The sequence below is a fragment of the Lissotriton helveticus genome, chromosome 1_1 (genome assembly GCF_964261635.1).
Source record: "Lissotriton helveticus chromosome 1_1, aLisHel1.1, whole genome shotgun sequence".
Lineage (NCBI taxonomy): Eukaryota > Metazoa > Chordata > Amphibia > Caudata > Salamandridae > Lissotriton > Lissotriton helveticus.
In genome coordinates this window covers 855,070,074-855,097,340 of record NC_136057.1, presented here as the reverse complement: position 1 = coordinate 855,097,340, position 27,267 = coordinate 855,070,074, and the positions used below count along the sequence as shown (strand labels likewise).

At 43.6% G+C, this 27,267-nt stretch overlaps 2 protein-coding genes across 2 annotated transcripts in view; both read right to left on the bottom strand.

Annotated features, from left to right (window-relative positions):
- LOC144763009 (sodium-coupled monocarboxylate transporter 1-like) overlaps window positions 1-27,267 on the bottom strand; it is a 797,300-nt gene that overhangs the window by 313,452 nt on the left and 456,581 nt on the right. The gene's annotated exons all lie outside the window — the stretch shown is intronic.
- Window positions 3,033-4,640, bottom strand: LOC144818201 (uncharacterized). The gene is made up of 2 exons (XM_078675349.1): window positions 4,337-4,640; window positions 3,033-4,061 (listed from the first exon to the last, which is right to left on the bottom strand). The coding sequence occupies exons 1-2, from the start codon at window positions 4,491-4,493 to the stop codon at window positions 3,076-3,078; spliced, it is 1,143 nt and encodes a 380-aa protein (XP_078531475.1). The 5' UTR covers window positions 4,494-4,640; the 3' UTR covers window positions 3,033-3,075.

Sequence of the window (27,267 nt, the reverse complement as noted above, 5' to 3'; positions counted from 1 at the left end):
CTCTTCTTCTCCAGCAAGATTGGGTGAAAATAAACTGTCTCGTGGTCTTAAGTCTGCATTATTTAGGGCTTGTTCAAAAGTTTTCTTAGAGTAGCCTCTTTCCCGTAATCTAATCTCAAGATCCCTTACACACTCAGTGAAGTCCTCATTTGTGCTACAAATTCTTTTAAGTCTGAGGATCTCTCCATAAGGGATACTATGAATGGTGTGCCTGGGATGAAGGCTGGAGGCGTGTAGGGTGGTGTTCCCTGCGGTAGGTTTCCTGAATAGTGTAGTTTGTATTCTATTTGCATCATCAATGTATATTTTGACGTCTAGGAACTCTACCTCTTTTCTACTCATATATGATGTAAATTTGAGATTCAAATGATTCGTGTTGATATCATTGATAAACATCATGGCCTCCTCCATATCCCCCTGCCATATGATAAACACATCATCGATGTATCTGAGGTACTTGATTATTTTTTCATCTACCCATTTCTTGTGTGTTTTATTGAGGACCTGCTCCTCCCACCAGCCCACGTGTAAACACGCGTAGCTGGGAGAGAAGCAGGCCCCCATCGCCACACCTCGCAACTGTCGCCAGACATCCTTTTCAAAGGCAAAAAAGTTGTTGCATAGACACCACTCAATTAGACTTAGAATGGCTTTGTTGTGTTCATAGAAATGTGCAGGCCTACGACTTAGAAAGTATTTGGCAGCATTGAGACCATCAGTGTGAGCTATGCTAGTGTACAATGACTCTACATCTAACGTCATCAATATCATATCATCCTGCCATTCCACCATTTCCAGTTTCATTAAAAAGTCAGTAGTGTCTCTCACATAACTTGGAAGCAATTTGACAGGTTCTTGCAGGAAAAAGTCTATATACCGCCCCACATTCTCACCCATGCTGTCAATAGCTGAGATAATTGGTCTCCCAGATAATGGTGAAATACCCTCGTGAATCTTAGGTATAAGGTAGAAGATGGGTTGGGTGGGGAATTCTTTGTATAGAAATTTTAACTCCTCCCCTGAGATCAGTCCTTCCCTTCTCCATTTGTTAAGCAACTTATAAAGATTGTCCTTTGCTTGACCATATTCCTTGTTGCTAGACTTGGTGTAACATTCATTGTCAAGCAACTGCCTATGGGCTTCTGCAATATAATCGGATTTTGGCCACAAGACAAAGGGCCCGATGTAGGTAGGCCGTTACCGATCGGTAACGGCCGAAAATACCGAATCTGGGCCCTTACCGATCGGTATACTGGCATCGAGATGTAGGGCACAAAAAAAAGTACAAATGGGAGCGAAAACCGAATCGGAATGATTACCGAATGTAAAAGAATGCGATACGTACATACCGAAAATCGGATACAGTACGAATCGGTAACACACCGAATCGGATGCAAACACCGAATCGGTGCATGTACCGAATCGGTAGTGACACCGAATCGGACATAAGCCGAATCGGTGCATGTACCGAATCGGTAGTGACACCGAATCGGACATAAGCCGAATCGGTGCATGTACCGATTCGGTAGTGACACCGAATCGGACAGAAGCCGAATCGGAGAACCTACCAATTCGGTAGATTCACCGATCGGGAAAATCCCCGCTTCGGACAGATGGGGAGATGTAGGGAGACACAGAAACACCGATTTTGGCTCAAAATCGGTAGAATCCACTCGGAAATTACCATGGATTACGATCAGGTGGTAACCAACTCCAACCCATAAAAACAGCCCCAAAATGCATTGCAACTTGCAGGATGGCAGCTTTTTATGTCATAGCGAGGCGGCTACGGCTACAGCAGCAAGGAGAGAGGGAATGGCAAAGAGAGGAGCAGGTATACAGACAACGTATCACCCTGGTCATGCTGACAGATGCAGAGATCCTACAGCGGTACAGGCTGGACTCAGAGACCATCACAGACCTCATTAGGGACCTCCAACCCCTGTTGCAGCACCCCACCCCAAGGGCACACGCAATCCCTGTGCAGGTGCAGGTGCTATGCTGCCTACACCTGCTGGCGTCTGGCAGCTACCAAAGTGTAGTCGCTGTGGCAGGAGGGGTGACCCAGAGCAGCCTGTCAAGGTTCTTCCACAAGTTCCTTGATGCCATGATCCAGAGGATGGCCCACTACATTTCCTTCCCTGCAACCCAGGCAGAACTTGTACAGACCAAAGCAGACTTTTACCAGATGGCAAGATTCCCCCACATCATTGGCTGCATAGACGGCACACACATTCCGATTTGCCCACCATCTGACACAGAATACATCTACCGCAATCGGAAGTCCACTCACACCATCAACGTACAGGTGATCTGCAATGCGAAATGCATCATCACAGACCTGGTAGCAAAATTTCCGGGTAGTACCCACGACTCCTACATTTTCCAACAGAGCGGCATCTATGCACGGCTGATGGCTGGGGAATTTGGAGAAGGATACCTCCTAGGTGAGACACATCATCAGCCCCCCATAACCAAAAACAGCAAAGTGAAATACATGTATGCATGTAAGTAATTTTACCCCTTTTCCTTCTAGGCGACAGTGCATATGCCCTCCGTTCATTCATTCTCACCCCCTACCTCAACCCCTCTACACCCAGCCAAAGGAGGTATAACCGTGCCCACAAAAGCACCAGGAATGTTGTGGAAAGGACATTCGGCATCTGGAAAAGCAGGTTTAGATGCCTGCACAAGAGTGGAGGTGCAAGGCAGTACACCCCCATCACCTGTTGCAAAATCATAGCTGTCTGTGCAATGTTACACAACCTTGCGGTGAAGAAGGGCACTGAGGTGGAGTTGAGTGACTACGAGGACCATGATGACGACGAAGCTGTGCCACTAACACAGCCAGCTGGGGTGTGTACGCCAAGTGATGGGAGACATAGACGTGAGGAGATAACAGCAAACTATTTCTGAGTGAGTAAAAATGCACAGACAGGTGAATGGTTGTGTTGAATAAGCAATTTTTAATACTGTTGCTACACAGTTACTGCACTGATGTGCAACAAAACAAAGGTGTAATGTCAATGAAAACAAAAGTCTAGGGTCCAGGTTGCCTCACCCGCCCTTGCTAGGCTATTTCTTTGAGCGCTTTGCAGCCCCACTGTGGTGTCCCTCACCCCCTTCAGAATGACCAGCGGCATCTGCGGAGCGCCTGGTGCTCCTGCGTGGCTCTGACGCAGCGCTGGCCGGGCTGCTGCGGCTGCTGCTGTCCCCAGCATCCCCCAGGTCCAGGGCAGGATTTGCGGCAGTGTTAGAGATGATCAAGGCCTCCATTGCTGTCGTGATGCGGGCCATTCCCCTTGTCAACTCTGCGGTATTTTGAGCGAGACTAGACTCCATGTTGGCACCACGCTGACAGAGTTGTGCCGTTGCTGCAGCAAGGCGGCTCAAGGAGCGGTTCTGCACCCGGGCATCCCGCCTGCGCACCACCTCTTGCTCCTCCATTCTGCCACATAACTGTGTGATGGCAGTGGTTAGCCTGCCTAAACCTGCTACTGCCTCCTTGTTGGAAGCCACAAAGGCCTGAAATCCTTTCACCATTTCCCCCATCTGCAGGTTGTGCTGCAGGAGCTGGCGTTGGCATGCCATGATGGATTTCGCCTGCTGCCTTTGGATCTTCACCATATTGCCTTCGAGGCCCCGGAACACACTGGCCTCCCGTGCTGGGTCTGCAGTGGTGGGAATGGCACGGCGCCGGGTACTGCTGCTGCCCGCCTGCTGCGTGGGCTGGGGTGCCACTGGTGGGGGTGTGGTGCTGGCCGGGGCCTGAGCCCCTGCTCCCAGGACAGGGTGTACTGGAGCCACAGTGGCAGGAGCTGGTGTAGGTGGAAAGAGCTCCCTTGTCGGGGAGTTCTCTGGGGAGAATTGCAAGGAGGGTGTGCTTTGCATTTGTGGGGAGTGAAGTGCATCAAAGTCAATTTCCAGGTCTCCCTCAATATCCAGGCCTATGGTGTTTTCCTCCTCCTCCTCGGCAGCCTGACTCGTGCTCGGCCCTGCGAGTGCAGTGGTAGATGGTGCTGCTGCCTCCTTTGGCAGTGTTTGTCCGCCTGATGGTGCCCCTAGGTACAAAGAAGCATTTGTAAATAGAGTACCGATGTATTACAGTCAGTACAATTAAAGCATTCCACATGTCCTAGCATCTCCGTAGAATGTGTTCCACTGTTTCATGTCTTGTGATTCTGCACTGCCATATTTTGATACCTACTGCTGACTGGATGTACCATGATGCTTGTCTCTTGTATGTTGGTTGCAGTACTGTGCTGGGGTTTGGCTATGCATTGTGTCTAATGGGGAGGTGTCTGGTAGGGTGTGTCCTGATGCGCATGCCTCTTACCTGTAGCTGTAGCTCTGGCTGAGCTGTCCAGGGTCCCAATTCCGGTCACGCTCTCCCTCTCAATGGTGCTGGAGACCAGTTCCTCCAGCTCGGTGAGGGGTGGCGCCGGGTTCCTGCCACCACCAGTGACTCCAGCCTGCTTCTGGATCTCTGCCATCTTCCGTTTGGTCAGGCTGCGGATGTCGTAGAAGCGCTTCTTCAGCTCATCCAGGGACCTGGGGGTGACACCCACAGCGTTGACCTTCTGACCGATATCGCTCCAGAGCCTCCTCTTGGTGCATTCTGGCACATTGAGGGACAGCCTTCCGAATAGCTGCCGGTGCACCCTCACCACCTCCTCAACCAACACCTGCAGCTCGGTGCTGCTGAACTTAGGCTTCCTCTTCTGGCTGGACTTCTGGCTCTCACTCTGGTTTGCCATCTTGGTCTGAACAGTTCACTACCTCCTACTCCCACTGCTGCTAACTGTGACTGCTCAGCTCAGGCAGGCTCTCCAGAAAGTTCTTAATTGGCTGCACCTGCCAGGGTTGCCACTCCCTGTTTGGGAGGGGGAGGGGGAGCCACCTCATTGGCTGAAGCGGCTTTAACCGATTCGGCTATCTCCGAATCGGATATTACCGATTCGGTAAAATCCGAATCGGTATCATCTGATTCGGAGATAGCCGAATCGGTTTCTTCAATGCATTCCTATGGGCTTTTTGGCCATGGGTGTGTTTTCATACCTCCGATTCGGTAATAGCCGAATCTGATTTTTCCGACTCGGCTAATTCCGATTCGGTGGTAGCCGATTCGGCTAGTTCCGATTCGGTGGTAGCCGATTCGGCTAGTTCCGATTCGGTGGTAGGCGATTCGGTAGTTTCCGATTCGGTCCGTGCTGATTCGGTACGTACCGATTCACATTACCGATGCCGACCGATTCCTTATTATTTCGCTGTTTGTTTCCTACATCTCGTTTTCCGATTTCAGAATACCGAATCGGCCCGCCTCGGTATTTTGGAATCGGAAATTCCCTTTTACCTACATCGGGCCCTAAGTTACCACCCTTATCCGTTGTTTTTATCACAATGTTGGGATTAGTATCTAGCTTTTTCATCAATGCAAAATAATTCGCTTGTTGTTGATTGAACTTCTGTCTCTTATTTTTATTAACTTTCTTATAAAGTTTTTTTACCTCCGAAATTACACAGTCATGAAAAGTGTCAATAGCATCCCTAGCCATCAATGGTAAAAAATCAGACTTGCCTTTATATGGAGTCAGTCCTGCTCCTTTCTGAGTCAAATGTATTTTGCTTAGTCGTTGTTGAGTTGATATTTCCTCGTCTAGTTGGATAAATTGCGAGTTTGAAGTTGTGTTTAAATCGTGTAAATCCAAAAATAACGGGACGTCAGCTGCTATTATCTCAGGAGCCCCTGAGATAGTGGCCAAAGTTCCAGAATTTGAGACAGTTTTAAATTTTTGTAATGTAAAGAACTTTTTGAGCTTGAGTTTCCGAATATAACAAAATACGTCAACACGAGTTGGCGCATATTTGAAAGATTTCGCTGGACAATAATTGAGGCCTAGTGACAGTAGTTGTTCTTCTGCCCTAGTTAAGACCACATCAGAGAGATTAACGATGGAATTATTTATTGTTGTTTCTTTTTCCGCCAACCTTGTGGCTCCTTTTGCTGTGGTTTTTTGTTTTTGTTTCCGTCGTCTCTCACGTCTTCTTGCATTCCGGCGTTTCCGACTAAGTTCTTTTTTCGAGGTCGGAGTGTTGACAGTCTTTCCGAAACTAAAAAATCAAGCTCCTGCTCTATGTTGAAAACTGTCTCCGGTTGCTGCTGGGTGTATGACCCTATACTTGAGGTACTGGATGCACTTGACAGGGTATTAGAGTCCGTTGATGTTGTACTCAGCGTATCAGTGCCACCCTGGCCACTCCTACTTGTGCTTGCATTATTTTCCGTGGCTGTTGTCGTTTGTTGTTTGCAACCTTTACCCATATATTGTTGTCGTTTCACATTATTATATTTACGTGCAAACGTGAAAATTTGGCCATTTGCGTAATCAGCCTGGTCCCGAGCAAATTTACTTATTTACCTCGCTTTAATTTTATCCCCGTGTTTTTTCAGTCTTTCCAGCATAATGTCTTTCAGTTTTTTTGATGTTTCAGTTTCCACAATTTTGTTGATGTCTTCTTGGATCTTTTCAATGGTTACCAGAATTTCTTCCCGGTCTATGGCTGCATACTTCGTTAAGATTCGTACTGAATTCATGGAAGCAGCTAGATGGTTTTCTCCCGATTCCTTAAGCATCAAAGGATTTGGGTTTTCAAAACTGGGCGCGAGTAATATGCGCAACCCTCTTGGAACCCGCCCAACAGCTATGTATTTGGATAACGAATAATGCTCCCACCATTTCGTTATCTCGAGCCGTCTTTGCTTTTCTAATGCTTTATACAATGTTGCAATATTTGTTTCTTCTCCAGTTGATGCGCTCGCTGGGGGCTGCTTATTACCATCATATCCCGGTGCTGAGATCTGGTCAAATAATCCTTCGGCTTCCTCCTCCCTTGCACGGAATTCTTCAGCGGACATGCCTCTCGCACAGTGATGATAGAGCAACTTGGTAGTTAAATTAAAATCTTTCACGTTCCAGAAACGCCAGCCACTTTTGGTTTTCTCTTCGTTTCTTTGTTTCTTGAAGCGTTTCAAGCTGATCGATCCACACCGAAATGTAACTTTCCCACCTCCGCACTGCCAAAAACTAACTTTCACCGTGATGGCGTTCTCACCACATGTTTTCACGGAGCCCTCCGACTCCGTTTTCACCTGCGGCTCCACACCAGTCGTCGATACAAACTGCTTGGCTGCTGAGGGAGCGTCTGCAAATATCCAACTAGAATACTTCGAAAATTCTCGGCTTGAGAGCAGAAGCCTCTTCAGGGAAAGGGGTCTGTGCACGAAGGCAAAGCCGACCTCCGTAATTATCACAGAAAACTCCTCAGAAAGCACAGGAGACAGACCACAGGACCAGGACAATGCTGAATTCTTCTTTTTTATTTGCTCATCACCGTGAGAGAGTGCATAACGCGTTTCGGGCTCCCTGAGCCCTTGTTCACATGCAACATTTTGTTTGTACATTTTCTATTTTTATAGTGCCCAATTCTCCCGAGCGTAGCCACCCCTTCCTACATCATGTGACCATAAACATGAAAGACAGATTTATATTTAAAATGTCTGAATCTCCGTATAAATACGTATAAAATCACATGAGAATCTCAATCCAATTAAGTGCTTTCACTGAAAAAACCATAGGTTTCACACCAGTTATAGTTAGCAATTAGCATTTAAAGAACCTATTAAATTCACTGAAAAAACCATAGGTTTCACACCAGTTATAGTTAGGTGGAAATTTTACTAGCATAAAACCATTGAAATTCCCACGTTATAGTTAGTTGGACTCACTATAACTTGCGCGTGCAATGCACTGCTGATGACGTCACATATTACATCACTCATGACATGGTCAGTGACATCACTGATGACATCACTGATGACATCTCAAATGACATCACTGATGACATCATCCAGTGAATGTGTATCTTTCTGAAAAATAAATATTTTTTATATATGTATATCTAAAGGTTGATGGAAGAATACATGGGTAAATAAATGTCTTAATGGATGTTTTTTTGTGTAAAATTGATTGGTTAACTGACTTATTAAATGTATCTTAGTGAATACATATATTAGCGAGTAATGTTTAAATATTTAAATATCTGTATCTGTGTCTCACTTTGTGTATAAGTGGCTGCATGGGTTGGTGAGTAGCTACATGAGTGTGTATATGGGTTATTAGTTGTTTTTTTGAGTATCAGTATCAGTGTCTGTATGGTTCGGTGGGGGATATTACTTAGAGCACAGATGCATGAATGAGTGACTCACTATTTGTATGTATTTTGAAGACAGCATGTGTGCAAGACTGTATGGGTGGATGATTGTGTGTATGGGTGGGTTAGTGAGTATGTGTTTTTATAATTGATTGTTTAAGAGAGTAAATATGTTTCCGTTTCTGTAGAAGTATGTGTAGTGGTGTGTATATAGCAGAATAATCAAGTAAATGTTTTTTTGATAGTTTATTTGCATGTGTGAATTTGTGTGTGAGTAACTATATGGATGAGTATTAGTGTGTAACAGGATGTATAGGTGTATGAGTACATATGATGAGTAAGTACATGCATGAGTGACTATATAGAACTGTTGGTGAATGAGTGGATGTGTATGTAGATGTTGGAATTACCTAATAAGTTGTTGTAATTGGTATTGTTTTCTCCTTTTTTAAGAAAATGTTAGTTTCTATTTTTGAATGTGTGTGTCAAAGGTTATTTTATGCTGATAGGAGGTCTGCCACTTTGTCACAAGGATGTTGTCATCAGTGATGTCATTTGAGATGTCATCAGTGATGTCATGAGTGATGTCACTGACCATGTCATGAGTGATGTAATATGTGACGTCATCAGCAGTGCATTGCACGCGCAAGTTATAGTGAGTCCAACTAACTATAACGTGGGAATTTCAATGGTTTTATGCGAGTAAAATTTCCACCTAACTATAACTGGTGTGAAACCTATGGTTTTTTCAGTGAATATATATATATATATATATATATATACGGAGATGCCGCTTTGAGATTGGTCCACGATCCCGCCAATGTTGCATGCAGTTGACACCAGTGGTCGCGCTTATCAGGTTAGAAATAGTTGTCCAATTGGGAAAGAGAAAATGATTCCCAGAAATGCAGAAGAAGTGGTAGCTGATAAAGTTCTAGGCAGACGTCCTAAAGCCCCAGTGTACCCTTGGGATTGCAATAGTATTTGTAGTGTACAACAAGAATCTATTGATAAATTACGCAATTTCTTACACGTATGTAGTTAAAAAAGTGTTAAACAAAAGATTAAAGTGTTGCAAGGACTAGACCCTTGCAGAGTGAGAACAAATACTGGTTTGCATGGTCATTCTCTGGCTTGTCTTTCTAGGAAAGTATGTCAAAGTGTTTTTCACCATTTCAGAATGTTGGCAGTACATCATACTCAAATGCAGAAGTTAGTGAGAAGATTGTATTATGCAAAAAGTCCAGCACTAAAGTTAAATGAGTTGATGATAAGGAGCACAGAGAATTACCATCAGTGTGTGCCGTAACTTCTCGGTCCACTAATCCTGTTACATTCGAACTGGCCGAGGTAGAAAGGGCTATTAGAGATACTTCCAAACATAAGGCTCCAGGCCCCGATGGGGTACCTGCGGACCTTTATATTATGTATCCAAACTTCTGGGCTAAGATCCTTACTAACGTTTACTGCGTCATCTTCAGTAGGTTTCCCACCTTCTTGGGCCTCATCAATCATAGTTCCCGTTTTTAAAAAAGGGAATAGAGGGGACCGCACCTGTTATAGGCCAATCTCCCTGTTAGACTCTGCTGTTAAAATCTTGGGCAGAGTCATCTTACAGAAACTGGGAGATTGGATGTCAGGCAGGGGGGTGCTCTCTAATTTCCAGTATGGTTTTAGAGAACACAGAAGTACCATGGACCAATGCTTAAATTTACATCTTTTGATTAGCAAATATACGATAGCAAAAGATGGCCTTCTATACCTGGGTTTCATTGACTTATCATCAGCGTTCGATTTGGTAAATTGGTCAAAATTATGGTGAATTCTGCGTGAAACAGGTATAGAGGTACCATTGGTTAATTTTCTTAGTGATCTCCATCAGGACCTCTCTGCCGCTGTTAGGGTCACGCAGGAGGGCCGGTGCACCGGTCAATTTAGCTCCAGACGGGGGGTCAGACAGGGCTGCATTCTGGCCCCTCTTCTTTTTACAATCTACATTAATGCCCTCAAAGAATCCCTGGCCGGGGCTAGTGCGGATACTCTGCGTATCGGGGGATCGGGTATCCCGGTCCTCCTGTATGCTGACAACGCGATTTTAATCGCACGCACAGGTAGGGGCCTACAGAGGCTGCTGGATCATTTCAGTAGCTTCATGGAGTCCCTTGACCTCAAAGTCAATAGTAATAAATCACATGTAATGGTGGCGGGGGCTCGTAGGAAGAATACTAAGGTTAAAACCTTTACTTGTTTGGGCGCAGAAGTAACGGGGGTCCCAGTCTTCACCTATTTGGGAGTGCTCTTTGATGAAAAGGGTAACTGGGGCCCCCAGCAGAAGCAGAAGTGTAATGTTGTTGCAAGATCTACAACAGCCCTTCTTAGCTACTCCAAGAGGTTGGGAGCAAGGCCCATGGAGGCTATGCTCAAAATTTACAAATCCAAGTGCTGTGCGATTGCCTCCTATGGTGCAGCCATATGGGGTTACGCACCTTTGGGTAAAATACAAGTGGTTGAAAATAGGTTTCTTAGATCCCTGTTAGCAGTACCACAGTCGTCCCCGACATTTTCCGTACACTCCGAATTACACTTGGGCTACATTACAGACCATCTAAAAGTTGCTCCATTGATTTGTTGGGCAAAGACTTGGCTTAATGAGGAGATTTCCCTTAATCACCGAATCCTAAAAGATTGCCTAGCCCTCGAGAAGGTAGATAGAATCCCATGGCTGGCGTACGTTAGAGCGGCGTGCGTCAGACTGGGACGACCCGAATTATATACATCCCCTGAGGGAATTAAGAAAGAGGATTTGGGGTGGATTAAACACAATTTCCGGATTCTGTTGGAGGCGGAAAGGGAGGAGATGGAGCTTAGAAAACCGGGTGCAAGAAGTATTTATCTTCTACAGACTTCCCCATTCATTGAACCTTATCTTAAAATCGTCACTAAGCCGTTTCATCGCTTTTTGCTGATTAGATTTAGGTTTAATATAATCCATCTCACTTTGGGTACATTCCCGCAATGGGGGAAACCAGAGGATACCGCACCATGCTCCTGCGATAGCTTCTCTACACAAGACACATTCCATCTTATAATGTTTTGTGAGCACTTTTCCAAGGCGCGTCAAAAATTTCTGAACCCTATATTACGAGAAGCTGGATTTGTTCAAGTAAGGCCAGCGCTCCTACATTTGTAATGCTGAGTAGTGTGCGTGTCATCTTCAGTGTAGCAAGCTTTTTGGTGGCCGCAGCCAGGGTAAATAATAAAAGGCTTATTTGCTTGTAACAGCCCAGTAGGTTGCAGAGGGGGTTTATGGGTTTTTAAACCTAAAGAAAATTTAAAGATGCACTTTATATTGTAAATATGCTACTCTAAATTTTTTTAATATGAGCTAAATTTTTATACATTGGCCTTTTGATTGCTCAATTGAAGTACTGTAAATATTGTACATATATGACCGATAACAAACGAGTGCCTATTTATTTTTTAATTATTCATATGTATGGAGGATGTATGTATTGTTTCTTTTATGATTTTAATTAATCGAAATAAAGATTTTTTGACTGACTGACTGAGTTGAACAGTGCTCTTTTGTGAGGGTCAGTATCAGATGTGAAAAAGTTTTGTAATGATATTGAGTTTTGTTACTTTGGTCCTGAAGAAGAGAGTGAAGAAACTCAGACATTAATAGAAGAAAATGTGGTAGAGAATGTTGAACATAGTTGTAAAAAAAAATGTGAAAATGAAATTACAAAGTTTAAGGGGATTTCGGGTGAAAGACCAAATTTTTCTTGTATTTGTTGTCCCCGAACTCACTACAAAAATCAGACTAGGAGTGTTGATTTGTATTTAAAAAGTGAAAAAGAAAATAATGATAAGTATACAGAATTTGCAACGTATTTGTTGGTAGAGAATTGTTTTGATTTAGTTTGTAAATATTGTTATAACAAATTAGATGAACATAAAATGCCCACTAGAGCTGTTCATAATAATCTAGAGATGGTTGCTATTCCTCCAGAACTGATAGATTTAAACACGTATGAGTCTATTCTCATTCAAGGTGTGCACCCGTTTCAGGCTATTGTTCGTATGGAGCCTAAAACAGGTAAATTGCCTCCTTCAGATTTACAAAGAGGATTAAAAGGAAGAGTTCTGTATTTACCTTTAGATTTAAAGAAAAATATTGAAACTATTGTTGTAGAGAGTGTAGAAAGTGAACCACTAGTTATTCTTGTTAATGGTGTGCCGACTAAGAATAAGAAAATCTGTCAGGAGTTAGTGGATGTTAGGAAAGCGCAAAAGGCAACATTGTATTTGATAAAGAACAATACATACTATAAGAATGTTTATATGGGAGAAGAAGAAATAGTTTTAGCAGAAGGTACTGAAATGTCAAGTGGACACATTGAAAAAGTGGATATGTTAAGATGTGAAGAAATCTGTGAACACTACAGAGTGCATCCATTTCATTCAAAAGAAGTGATGGGGACCACTATTGATTTGTTGCAAATGAAAAAAGCAAAAGGAACTCCATTGAGTGTATGGAAAGAGAGTTTGGAAGCTCGTTGTTTTCCGAAGTTGTTTCCAACAGGAAAAGGAGGACGATAGGATGAACGTCCTGTGCAGATTCCTGCATCTGAATTTCGGACAACAAGATTATATGCAGAAGATCCAAGATTTCGACAATGTATCCCTTATATGTTTCATCTTTTGTTTGAAAGTGACTTGTCTGGACTTTCATATGCAGTCCATCATATTCTAAAAACTGGAATACATCGGCAAAATGTATCTGCAAAAGATTTTATGGATAAAGTGCACCAGCGAGATGATCCTCTAGAATCTCAGCTCATTAATCTGATGGCATGTCAGCGTGGGACTAATGAATATTGGTACCATCGGCATGGAGAACTGAAATGTATGCTACAGAACTTAGGATCTCCAACATGGTTCCTTACCCTAAGCTGTGCTGAGTACGCTTGGGATGATTTGATAGAATTTCTTCGAGAGGCAAATTCCAATATAAAAAATATTGAATACAAGATACCTGGAGAATTGTGCTCTTTGGATCCTGTTAATGTATGCAGGTATTTCAATCATAGATTTGAGGCTATGATGTCTTTTATCTGCAATAAAAAAATCCTGCTCTTCGAGAAGTTGTGGATTTCTTTTGGAGAAAGGAGTATCAAGCAAAAGGTGCTCCTCATATACATATTCTGTTATGGATTAAGGCCGCTCCCAAATTTGGAACAGATGCGGATGATACTGTTTTGAGTTTTATTGAACAATATGCAACATGTGATGTACCCAAAAGCACAGAAGAAAACAACTTAAGAGCACAAGTGTAATGATTCCAAAGCCACCGATGTGGAAAATACTGTCGACGAAAGTACAAATCTAAGGACAAGTTCTACACCAAATGTCGTATTGCATTTCCACGTCCTGTAATGTCCAAAGAAAGAGTGAACAGTTTTATGTCATCTTTGCAACATACTATCACAAGAAAGTCTCCAAAAAATACTTACAATTTAAGAAGACCAGTTGTTTTGTCCATGTGGAATGTTCACATGGATATTCAATATGTTGCGGACAATTCCATTGCTGTTGCTCAATATGTTATGTCCTATATTACAAAATCATTAAAGACGGAATTGAAAGAAATGTGGGAAGAGATTTTTTCACAAGAAGACTCTAAGTTAGAAATTATACAGTTTCAGTTTGAAGATATTATCGCATCGAGAAATCAGAGCATATGAATGCGCAGATCGGTTATCATCTGCAAGTCTATACTCCAAATCTAGAAGTATCATTTGGGTGAGTCTAGGCCTTGCAGCAATGCGAAATCGAGTACTGAAATCTGTACAAGAAATTGAATATTTAGCAGAAAAAGATCCAGAAAGTACAGATATTTTGAAAATGAATATGTTGAACACATATTACCCAAACAGAAGTCATCATCTTGAGAACATGTGCCTCTATGAAATGCTGCAATACTACACTTTTAAACGGAATACTACAGAGAATATCAATGATGGAAAATATGGAGTCATAGGTTCCGAAGGATGTTTGGTGAAACAAACAAAAGGTAATTTGATTAATCACAGAAAGCTGAGTTGCAACACTGCTGATAAAAGGGAATTTTACTATTTAGCCCTTTTACAACTATTTAAACCATGGCGTTCAGAACTTGAATTACATGGAGATTTCCAGAGCTATGAAGATTCCTTTAATGCTTGTAAAGGTAGCATAAAATGCAGTGCTTTTGCAAATTATGTGAAAATGTTGAATGATGAAATTGATCGAGAAGCTACAATTGCAGCTGAGATTGCTAGAGACAGTTCTCAAGACAGTCAAAGTTCTGATGCGCTGAGTCAAGATCCACTAGGACAACCAATTGTTGAAAATGAAGCAGCAATCACCATGAATGAGGTGGAAACAGCAATGCATCAAGCTCAAGAAGAGGTAACAAACTTAGCAAACTTGGAAGAACAACTAAATGTTGAGCAAAAACAAATATATGAGCAAGTGAGACAATACATTGACCATGGATTACTTCATGAAAAGAAAGAGTGCTCATGCACGTCATTTCAACCTATCCGAATGTACGTGAGTGGACAAGCTGGAACAGGAAAAAGTTTTTTAATTAAAGTAATTACAAGTTATCTACCAAAAAATAACTGAGTCGCATTTGTCTTGTGTTGTCACTGCTCCAACTGTGTTGGCAGCACACAACATTAAAGGAATTATTTTACATCGTTTACTAATGCTACCAGTAGAGCATGAAAACAAATTGGAATACCACAAGCTATCTGGAGAAGCTAATTGTGAAGTTTCAAGAGTCTTGAAGAAAATAAAACTTCTTATTATTGATGAGGTAAGCATGGTGTCAAAATTAATGCTTTCATTTGTGCATTGTAGAATGCAGCAAATTCCTTAAACAGGGTACGACGTGTTATTTGGTGGAAAACATGTCATAGTTTTTGGAGATCTACTGCAACTGACTCCTGTAAAAGGACAACCAGTATTTAAAATACTTGCACATGAAGACACCAGAAAGTCTCTGGGCAGTGTTGGGAACGTGAACATTTGGTCATATTTTGAATACAAAGAACTCATTACAAATATGCGACAGGCAAATGATGTTGATTATGGAACTACTCTCCAAGATATAAGAAAATGGACTACTGACTGAACATGGGAAGCAAGCTTTTCAGACTCGATTACTTTCTAATTTGTTTCCAAATGAAAATGTAGTTCCTGAGAAAATATACATGAAAATTGCAAAAAACAAATCTGTAATCTGCTTAATGCCAACACTGCGCGAGTGTCCTATATTCAACTAACAACTTTTGAAACTGGAAAATGAAGAAATAATAAAAATGGAAGCCTTCGATAAAATAGAGCATGAAGGAATCACTATTATTTTGACCGAAAAATTGAAGACAAAATTGGATTCTTTAGAAAAATCAATAACTAAAACTGCTGGTTTAGAAAAGAATCTCTATGCATGTAGAAACTGTTGGATAATTTTAAGGCATAATTTAGATGTAGAAAAAGGTTTAGTTAATGGAGCAATGGGCAAAGTTGTGGATTTTGTTAATTATCGAAATAAAGATGGTATTGAATTCTTAAAGATTACATTTGATCAGATTGAAGAAGTTAAAGAAATTGGTTGTTTTTCTGTTTGTTTTTTGCTTGTTAAAGATGTATATGTCTATAGAAAACAGTTTCCAGTTTCTCTGGAGTATGAAGTCACTATTCATAAATCTCAAGGTTTAAGTGTTGACAGTGCTTTGGTGAACATTGGAAATACTCTGTTTAAAGAGGGAATGGCATATGTTGCTTTGTCGCGAGTCAGAACATTATCTGGTTTGTTTTTGATTGATTTTGATGATACAAAGGTTAGTACAGATGCCAACTATGTCAAAAAGTACAATAGGTTAAGAAGAACATATGCTCCTAATTTAGGTCAATATCCTGTATTTGAAAATCGTGTGGTTGGTCACAAAAGAAAGTATGAGAATATCTGTACTGAAGGTGTAGAAAAGGGGAAAAAGAAGATAATGTTGTGATTGCAAGCAAAAAGAAAAATGACTCTGTTAAACAGATTGTTGGTTATCAGTTTAAAAATAGTTCTGGTGTCAACTGCTTGCTAATGTCGTGGTCAATGTTGTTTTTTTCTTGAAGATTTGCAACAGCAAATTATGGAGAATCGTGGAAAAAGATTTTGTTCCTTGTTGCATTCTGTTCATGAAAAATTGAGAACAGATAAAAGTAAAATACAAAGGGCCATATGTAGGTGGCCAAATACCGGTCGGTAAAGCCGAAAATCGGTAAATTTCGGCTTCAGCGACCGGTATTTAGCCATGTGAGATGTACGTATTACCAAATGGCATCGGTAATAACAAATCGGTAAATAATTACCGATTCCTTATTTACCGATCGGAGAACACCGAAACAATGAATACCGAATCAGAAATAACGAATCGGTAAAAACCCCAAAATGCGATGTAGCAAAAATCGGTATTACCGAATTTGACCAAAATCGGTAATAACCATTCGGTATTTATCACTTATCCTGAGCAGGTGGTAATCAGGTGCAGTGCATAAAAACAGAACCAAAATGCAACAGTGTGAACACAATGGCGGGCCTCTACCTCATAGCAAGGTGGCTACGCTTGAGAGCAGCACAGCAGGAGTGAGGATCTGGAGACGGGAAGAGCGGGTGTACAGACTGCGCATCACATTGTTTCAATTGACTGAACCAGAAATCCATGAAAGGTATAGGCTGCACCCATACACCGTCCTTAACCTAATACGGGACCTAAAACCCTATCTTGAGCATCAGACACCAAGGGTGCACGCAATACCCACCCATGTCCAGGTACTCTGTTGCCTGCACCTCCTGGCATCAGGAAGTTTCCAGGGTGTGATAGCTGCAGTGGGTGGTGTGTCACAGAGCTGTCTATCCCGTTTTTTCAACACCTTCCAGGATGCCACGATGGACAGAATGGAACATTACATTACCTTCCCCAGTACACAGGCAGAGCTGCAGAGGACCAAGCTGGATTACTACCAACTTGCGCAGTTCCCATATGTCATTGGCTGCGTCGATGGGACCCATATACCAATCTGCCCACCTGCAGGAACAGAATACATTTACCGCAACCGCAAATCCAACCACTCCATTAATGTGCAGGTGATATGTGATGCCAAGTTCATCATAACTGACATTGTGGCCAAATTCCCAGGGAGTACCCACGACATTCCGGGACAGTGATATCCATACACGTCTGGCTGCTGGTGAATTTGGAAAAGGATACCTACTAGGTAAATCAATGTGACACACCCTGATGTACACCTTGGCTCAAGCTATTGGTCACACAAATTAATGGCACTTTCTTCTGTATTTAGGTGACAGCGCATATGCCCTCCGGCCTTACCTACTCACACCATATCTCAACCCAACCACCCCAAGGGAGAGGAGATACAATGTGGCACATAAGAGCACACGCAACGTGGTGGAGCGCACCTTTGGACTGCTTAAAAGCAGATTCCGTTGCCTCCACAAAAGTGGAGGTGCACGTCTGTACAGCCCCATCAAATATTGTAAAATGATTGCTACATGTGCAATGCTACACAATCTGGCTACAAAAAAAGGAACAGCAGTGGATCTAACTGACTCTGAGGATGAGGACGAGGACAACCCTCAGCCAGAGCCCTGCGCAGCTGGTGTTGCAGTTTAACATGATGGGAGACAGAGACGGGCAGAGATAACGTCAAACTATTTCGGAGTGAGTAAAGAGACAGAGCCAGTAACAGTTTTATGTTATGGTGTTTAATGAGCACACCACCAATATTGTAAGCAGTGTCCATTTGGACATGGGTTACATCACCCATCTAATGTTTGGCAATAGGCAGTGGTCCCTACTTTCTGCGTCCACGCGCTGCATGTGCACGTTCCCTGCTAACACTGTCTGTAGTGTCAGACTGTTCCTGCGCAGCGCCGTGGCGTTCGTTGCACCTCCTGCCCTTGATGGGAGAGGGCGTAATGCTACCACGGCTGGTAGCCTCCTCACTTTCCCTCCCTTCCATTGTGGCCGCCTTCGCATTCTGCAGGAGCTCTAATGCAGAGGTCATTGAAACCATGCCCCTGGCCACATCCCTGCTGCAATGCGCCATCTCCTCCTGCATGGCGATGGACCTGCGACACATCAGTGAGGTTACAGTGGCCAGCCGGTTCACAGCCTTGGTATAGGCCTGGAGCCTCTGCCTCTCCCTGCGCCTGCCAAGACGGTCCTGCACCAGCTGGCTGCAGAGGTTGTCCACAGAGGTTGCTACTCTCTGCATTCCCTCACACATGTTGTCTCCCATTGCACTGATGCCCTTTTCCATCCTGTGCATGTGCTTGTTAATGTGTGCCACCTCCCTGTGCAGTGATCTCATCTCCCTCCATTGCAGACGCTGGACCCTCAGCATGTTGCCTTCCAGTCCAGAAAACACACTTTCACCCTATTCGGATGCTTCAGGTCTGTCCGGCCTTGCCCTGCGGCGTCTGGATGAACTGTGGGTGCCCTCAGATGGAGTACCAGCCCTCTCCCTGTTGCCTCCCTCATGGACTGGAGACTGTTGGCCCCCTGTGCCCTCCTCTGACGACTCCTCCATCTGCTGGAGGGTGGCCACGGCATGCCTCCTGCCTGACTGTGGTGGTGGTGGTGGTGTTGGTGATCATCGCAGTGGGGACTGGGTATGAGGGGATGGCGGCGTTCCCTGGCGCTGTGGTGATGCCTGTGATGGAGGAGTTGGTGGTTGTGGTTGCGCAGAGCTTGTGGTCCCTGCAGGCATGCCTTCTTCCTCATGTTGCCTCCCCTCTGGCCTTGCTGTCTTAGCTCTGCTCCCCTCTGCAGCACTGCGAGATGTCTCGCCTGTAATGGAACAAATATAGATATACTCACTGCTCTGTCTGTATTTGAATTACATTAAACATCATGCCTACAGATCACAGTGATTGTCCTGAGATTGCCAATTACTTTTACATGCTATTGTGTTTGCTAGCCTGACTGTCCTATACATCAGTTCCCTCTAACTACATCTCCCACAATGCATACCAGGTAATGAGTAAGACATTGAGTGGAGTGGGAGCCCCTATGCCATTATGGGGATTGGGGTTGGGGAGGGGGTAGCACAGCATGCTGGGCATGCGTCTTACCTTGTTTCCTTGCTGCTCTGGCAGTGCTGTCTGCGTCTCCCACGCCACTCACACTCTCCGGCTGGAGTGTGGACTCCACCATCAGTTCCAGTGGTGTTGATGCTGGTGCTCTGTTCTTTCCTCCACCTATTTTGCCAGCCTGCCTCTGCCTCTCTGCCATCCTTGCTTTCGCCATCTTCCTGAGGTCGTACCACCTCTTCTTGATGTCCTCAATGGTTCGCTGGGTCACACCTATGGCATTTATTTTGTCCTGTATACCAATCCAGATTTGTCTCTTTTAAGACTCGGGCACATGGAGGGACTGCTTACCAAAAAGCCTGTGATGGTCCTGACTGACATCCTGGATCAGTACCTCCAGCTCCTTGTCACTGAACTTCAGCTTTCTTTTCCTCTCACTTCCCTCCTTCTCCCTGTCCTGGCTTGCCATTTCAATGCAGTTTTTTTTTTATTTCTTGTTTGTAGCTGTGAGGCTCTGTTGCTGCTGGCTCCACAGCTCACCTGCCTGCCTCACAGTAAGCTCCAGGTCCTGTGCAGCTGCGTGGGTGTGGCCACTTCCTGTTTGGGAGGTGATTGGGTAACACAGGATTGGCTGATTCATCGAATTACGAATTTTTGAATTACCGAATCGGTATTTACCGATTCGGTAATGAATTCGGTAATTCCGATTCGGTATTGTTTTTTCGGTATTTTTCTTTACCAATTTTTAACGAATCGGTAATGTTTACCGATTTTTTATCTACATCGCATTGTCCGATTCCTTAATACCGAATCGGTAAAATTCGGTATTAAGGAATTGGTTTTCATGTTTTACCTACATATGGCCCTTAGCGTTTCTGATGTTCGTAATCTTTTGGATGTATGTTCTGGTTCTACACAATTTACACAAAATATCCAACAAGATGCTCAGGAATTTCTAATGTATATGCTTACTGTATTGGAAAATGAAGGTGTAGACATAGAGAATATTTTTGGCCTTTGTTATAAATGGGAACATCAATGTGAAAATTGTATGTATACATGTAGCACTAATGTAGATACTGAAAGATTTCTATATTTGACATTACCAGACTGCAAATCAGTGTCTTTCAGTAAATTAGTTAAAGCTGCAAATCAAAACATGGAGTGTAGCCAATGCTAATCAGAAATGTTATCAACATTATTTATACAAAGATATGGAAAATTTATAATTTTAATGATGCAACGTTGTACAGCCGACGGAAGAAAATTGGAAACGATAATAAAAACATTTTGTAGCGAGTCAACTATCAATATCAGGAAGGACTTTTGTAGCAGTAGCAATCATTTTCCACGATGGTTCTTCAACAACATCTGGACATTAGACTGCCTATTTAAAAAATGAGAAAGGCTGGAGTCTTTGTAATGATGCTGAGTTGGTTTTCAAACAATGTTTACATTTCGAATTACCAAATTCCTACCTAATATTTTTAAAATCAAAGTTTTAGGAAGATAATTTAGCCTCTGAGGAAATTATTATTATCATTCAATAGGACTACCATTGGGGAATTTACATAAAAATGACTGCAAAAATACAATTTGGCCTCAAGGAAAGGTATTTCTTTGAACTATAGACTTTTTGTTGCACATTGTCTCGGTGCATAATTTTAACTGGCATCATGTATAGTGTTTATAAATTTAAGTTATAACATTTTCTTAGCAGCAATCATTTTATATATGTGTGATTTGTATTATCTAGTATTTTACTATATATGGATTATTGTTTTTTTTTTAAACAATGTAATTGATTGTTTTTTTTTGCTTGCTGTTATGTGATGAGTATGATTGAAATCACTATTTCTAGTGAAATTCAATATATTCTGAGAACGAAAAAGGCAAAGAAATTACTTTGTAAAATGTTACATTTATGCTGTGCTATTAAAAATGTATTATTACATGTTATAACTATTTTTTTCTTTTCTGTAACAGATCTTCATTTTAAGATCTGGAATTTACCACAATTTAGATTATAAAAAACAAGAGAATAAAATGTGTAGCGTTTTTTAGGTGTATTACTGTTGAGGTAAGTTTTAGTAAGTCTTAAAATGCACAATTGACTGTGTTTCCACCTAGTTGGAGAAAAGAAAGATGGATGGACTAGATTTGTGCCAGAAAATGTTAATGCAGACAGGTATGAAATAGGGATAGCTTCAGAACACCTGTCTGCAAGATACATGGTATAGTACAGAATAGACTGATATAGTTGTTTTGCAGGTCTAGGTAATTTCAGAATTAAAAGAAATTAAACTCTTTAACTTAAACCACATCACTGAGTGTTTTTGCACATGTCATATTAGGCCGCATCCCTTCCCTTCAGTAATATATAAACATGTCCTGTCAGTTCCCTAACACGTAAGTAGTTGTAAATGTATCTTGTTCTCTGTTCTCAGTACAGAAATTCACTTCTATAATAATAATTGGCCTAGCCATTAAATCTCTTTCTTATTTACAAGGTGAGGAAAATGCATTTTGTATGCCTTTTCTTTTCCATGTAAATATAATATCATCATACACAGCACTTTGCGTTAAAAAGGCGTTCTATAGGTTTTGCTGTGCGTGTTTGCACAGAACACTCATAGGACAAGACACATCTCAGATTTATCAGAAATCATAAATCTGGACATGTATGTGAATGCTGCACCATCCTCCCATTGGTGTAGCAAATCACAACGAGGAAAATTATTTTCACTTCTCATTTTTTCACTTTCAATATTTGCTACAATGCACAGCATATATTGAAGGAGAGAAATGCCTTTACTGATTATTGTTGTGCAGGAAGGTGTCCCTTCTTGCACAAAAACAATCTTCACATGACACTGACATCCTTGCACCATGGTGCAAGGTTGCCTGTGTCACCACATGGCTGCAGTTTAAGCAGCTGTGCAGAGTGAAGCACAGACCTGCAACATATTTATATACATATGTTGCATCCCTGTGCTTTGGAAGTGCCACAGCATGCATCAGTTAAACAGTTTACAGTGTCATGCTGCAGCACTTCCTTATAATTCTGCACTTATGCATTCACCACACATCACAAGTTTATTTTTAGTCAATTATGCACTACACATACATTCATCTAAACCACGGGTACTCATAGTACGGCCCACGGGCCTCCAGCGGCCCGGCAAGCCTCCCCTGGCGTCCCGGCAAGCCTCCCCTGGCGTCCCGGCAAGCTTCCCCTGGCGGCTCGCGGACCTTGGGACATGGTACCCCTGTTTTACATTTTTTTAAAGAGTGTCTGCAGCAGCGAGAGAGAATCTGCTGCTCTGTGAGGGCCGGGTGATCCTAGCGATAGCCAGAGTAAAGCTGCAGGGGCCTAAGAAGAGGTGAAATACATCAAAGCCTCATTAACATGCAAATGGTCTTTTAAAGATCTGTGAAGTGCTCGGGCAGCTGTGCGTGTGTGTGTGCCCGGGCTGACACACATACAGGGTGAGATGACAGAGGTAGTGAGAGGGAGGGTGAGGGAGTGAGAGTGAGGGAAAGGGAGGGAGACAGAGAGGGAGTGAGAGGGAGGGAGGGAGACAGAGAGGGAGTTAGAGGGAGGGAAAGGGAGTGAGACGGAGAGGGAGTGAGAGGGAGGAAAGGGAGGGAGACGGAGAGGGAGTGAGAGGGAGGAAGGGAGACGGAGAGGGAGTGAGAAGGAGGGAAAGGGAGTGAGACGGAGAGGGAGTGAGAGGGGGAAAGAGAGGGAGACGGAGAGGGAGAGGGAGTGAGAAGGAGGGAAAAGGAGGGAGACGTAGAGGGAGTGAGAGGGAGGGAAAGGGAGTGAGACAGAGAGGGTGTGAGAGGGAGGGAGGGAGACAGAGAGGGAGTGAGAGGGAGGGAAAGGGAGTGAGACGGAGAGGGATTGAGAGGGAGGAAAGAGAGGGAGACGGAGAGGGAGAGGGAGTGAGTGGGAGGGAAAGGGAGGGAGACGGAGAGGGAGTGAGAGGGAGGAAGAGAGACGGAGAGGGAGTGAGAAGGAGGGAAAGGGAGTGAGACGGAGAGGGAGTGAGAGGGGGGAGAGAGAGGGAAACGGAGAGGGAGAGGGAGTGAGAGGGAGGGAAAAGGAGGGAGACGTAGAGGGAGTGAGAGGGAGGGAAAGGGAGTGAGACAGAGAGGGTGTGAGAGGGAGGGAAAGAGGTGGAGAGGGAGTGAGAGGGAGGGAAAAGGAGGGAGACATAGAGGGAGTGGAAGGGAGGGAAATGGAGTGAGACAGAGAGGGTGTGAGAGGGACGGAAAGAGATGGAGAGGGAGTGAGAGGGAGGGAAAGGGAGGGAGACGCTGAGGGAGTGAGAGGGAGGGAAAGGGAGTGAGAGGGAGGGAAAGGGAGTGAGAGGGAGTGAGTGGGAGGGAAAGGGAGTGAGACGGAAAGTGAGTGAGAGGGAGGTAAAGAGAGGGAGAAGGAGAGGGAGAGGGAGTGGGAGGGAGACGGAAAGGGAGTGAGAGGAAGGGGAAGGGAGTGAGAGGGAGTGAGAGGAAGGGAAAGGGAGTGAGACGGAGAGGGAGTGAGAGGGAGGGAAAGAGAGGGAGACGGAGAGGGAGTGAGAGGGAGGGAAAGGGAGTGAGACGGAGTGAGAGGGAGGGAAAGGGAGTGAGACGGAGAGGGAGTGAGAGGGAAGGAAAGAGAGGGAGACAGAGAGGGAGAGGGAGTGAGAGGGAGGGAGATGGAGAGGGAGTGAGAGGGAGGGAAAGGGAGTGGGGGAGTGAGAGGGAGGGAAATGGAGGGAAAGGGAGAGAGACGGATAGGGAGTGAGAGGGAGGGAAAGGGAGGGAGTCGGATAGGGAGTGATAGGGAGTGAAAGGGAGGGAGAAGGAGTGAGGGAGTGAGAGGGAGGGAGAGGGAGGGAAAGGTAGGGAGAGGGAGGGAGAGGAAGGAAAAGGGAGTGAAAGGGAGGGAGACGGAGAGGAAGTGAGAGGGAGGGAAAGGGAGGGAGATGGAGAGGGAGTGAGAGGGAGGAAAAGGGAGTGAAAGGGAGGGAGACAGAGAGGGAGTGAGAGGGAGGGAAAGGGAGGGAGACGGAGAGGGAGTGAGAGGGAGGGAAAGGGAGGGAGACGGAGAGGGAGTGAGAGGGAGGGAGAGGGAGGGAGGGAAAGAGGGAGGGAGAGAGAGGGGAAGGGAAGGGAGGGAAAGGGAGAGAGAGGGAGAGGGAGAGGAAGAGAGAGTGAGGGAGAGAGAGAGAGAGAGTGAGAGGTAGTGAGACAGCCAGAGTGAGGGAGACAGAGGGAGAGAGGGAGTGATAGGGAGTGAGAGAGAGTGAGCGGTAGGGAGACGGTCAGAGTGAGACAGAGGGAGACAGGGAGAGAGGGAGGGAGAGAGGGACAGAGGGACAAAGAGAGCTAGAGAGAGGGAGGGAGACTGAGAGAGAGATAGAGTGAGAAAGAGAGAGAGAGATGTGTGTATGCCAGGTCTGGTGGCTCAGTGGACGAAGGCGTCTGCTGCAGGGACCTGTGATCAACCTCATGGTCAGTTTTTTTTGTTGCATTAGCCCCGCCCCCTCCCCCACTGACCCCGCCCCCACCGGTGCGACCCTCGGACACAAACCAAACTGTAAATTTGGCCCCTGAGAGAAACTTTGTGAGTACCCATGATCTAAACTTTCACACACTAGCATACTAGTTTAGCTCTTTCTTTAACCAGAGTTGTTAGTTCTGAAAATAACTTTTTTTTTCTTTTTGTTGTTTTGTATTTTTTTTTAACGATTTTGTATTTTGTATTTTTTTTTAAGAGGGGAAAAACGTGAACTGGGAAAACAGAACTAAAAACTGGGAGGAGAGGAAAAAAGAAAACTAACAATGGTGGTTATCAATGGCTCAACACCAGATCCACTGACTGCTCCCCATATGCAATGAGCCATAAAATGGCGGACACGTTTCGCGCAGTAAACGAGCACGGTGCGCTTTGGGTGTGCCACTCCAAGAAAAAAGAAAAAAAAAAAAGAAAAATAATTAAAGTATATTATAAATAACCCTGGGCGTAGTGTGCGGAGTGGGGCTCCGCGGAGCTACGCGAAGTGGGCGCAAAACTACGCCCACCCGCGCACTCCGCGTAGCCCCACTACACACCGCCCGCCTCCCTCCCGCCCTCCCTAAATATGTAAATAAAAGGATAGAAAGGTTTTAAAGACACTTACCTTGTCCGCCGCGTCCCCGGGGCTCCCTCTCGCCGTCCCTGGATTCGCGCCGCCGCCATTTCGGATACTAATGCGCATGCGCGGGTGCCCGTGCATGCGCATTTCTCATGAGAAATGCGCATGCGCGGCCGCCCGCGCATGCGCATTAGTATCCGAAATGGCGGCGCGAATCCAGGGACGGCGAGAGGGAGCCCCGGGGACCCGGCGGACAAGGTAAGTGTCTTTAAAACCTTTCTATCCTTTTATTTACATATTTAGGGAGGGCGGGAGGGAGGCGGGTGGCGGCCGGCTACGCACCGTCTGCGGAGCGCGCGTAGTGCCGCCTGGCTACGCCCTCTACGCCCACGGTTAATTATAAACAATATAAAATAATAAAAATATATGTTTTTATTTTAAAAAAATATTTAAAAAATATGTGTAATGAAATTTAAAAAATAACATATCTACAAATAAAATGATTACAAAAACTAGTTAAAAAATATTTTAAAAAACAACAATAAATATATTTAAAAATTATCATTTAAAAAACCTTTGGAATTCACTAAAAACATAGATTTTGCATATGTTATAGTTAGGAATTAGCATTTAAAAACCTTTAGAAATTCACTGAAAAAAACATAGGTTTTAGGGGTGTTATAGTTAGCTAGACATTTCACTCGTATAAAACCATTGAAATTCCCCCATTATAGTTAGTTGTAATAACTATAACTCGCGCGCCCGCAATCCACTGCTGATGATGTCACATATAACATCATTCATGACATGGTCAGTGACATCACTGATGACATCACTGATGACATCTCAAATGATATCACTGATGACATCACTGATGACATCATCTATGTGACAAACTGATACACCTCATCATACAGTAGCATACCCTTTCAATACTCATTATAAAATATGGAGTATCATTTTTGAACCCATTGACACAGTAATACAAGTTTCTAAAAACCCACTTAGTGATTCCTATATCTACACACTCATCTAAACACTTACGTATAGATTCAGTCATACATGCTGACAAAGATCAATAGAATACTATTAAATATACTTATACACCTACATCAACATTACACACCAGCACACATCCTATTCACTTATGCAGACATCCTACTCACTTTTGCAAACAATTGATCATACTTATATTTACTCAGCTACACACTTACACAAACACCACCTTACGTATTCATATAGTTAGAAAGTCATACTTAGTGTGTTATAAAATCACTATTACAAGTATACAGTTATCCATACAGTCACTCATACAATCACTGTGTCTTAGGTATACTTATTTATATACAACTGTCACATACACTGCCTTTTATATTTCTAGTTTGTTGGACATATATCATTCAGAAACACATTTACTCATAACTACACTTAAAAAAGAGATTCACTCACTCAAACAACTGTTTCCACATACACCCTTAAAACTACTAAATTAACTATTTACACATCTTTGAACACTCATATATGTCCCACCCAACCACACACACATTCATACACAATCCCATACAAATCACTTAACTAATTAATAACTGATATAGACTTTCAAAGAGCTAGTAACCAACTTATGTAGTTGTTTGCACAACAAGAGACAGAGTGATACAGGTATTCACACAGTTTATTCACTATCCCATGTATTTAGTGAGACACATTAAATTTGTCACTTAGACAGTCAATCACACTGCTACTAAATCCTCCATTCAGACACTTATACAT

Excerpts from the sequence above, each read along its gene's own strand:
- LOC144818201 (XM_078675349.1), bottom strand. The coding sequence starts at position 4,493 with ATGGCAGAGATCCAGAAGCAGGCTGGAGTCACTGGTGGTGGCAGGAAC. Across the intron at positions 4,062-4,336 it reads AGCCAGAGCTACAGCTACAG|GGGCACCATCAGGCGGACAA; the intron begins GTAAGAGGCATG and ends CTTTGTACCTAG.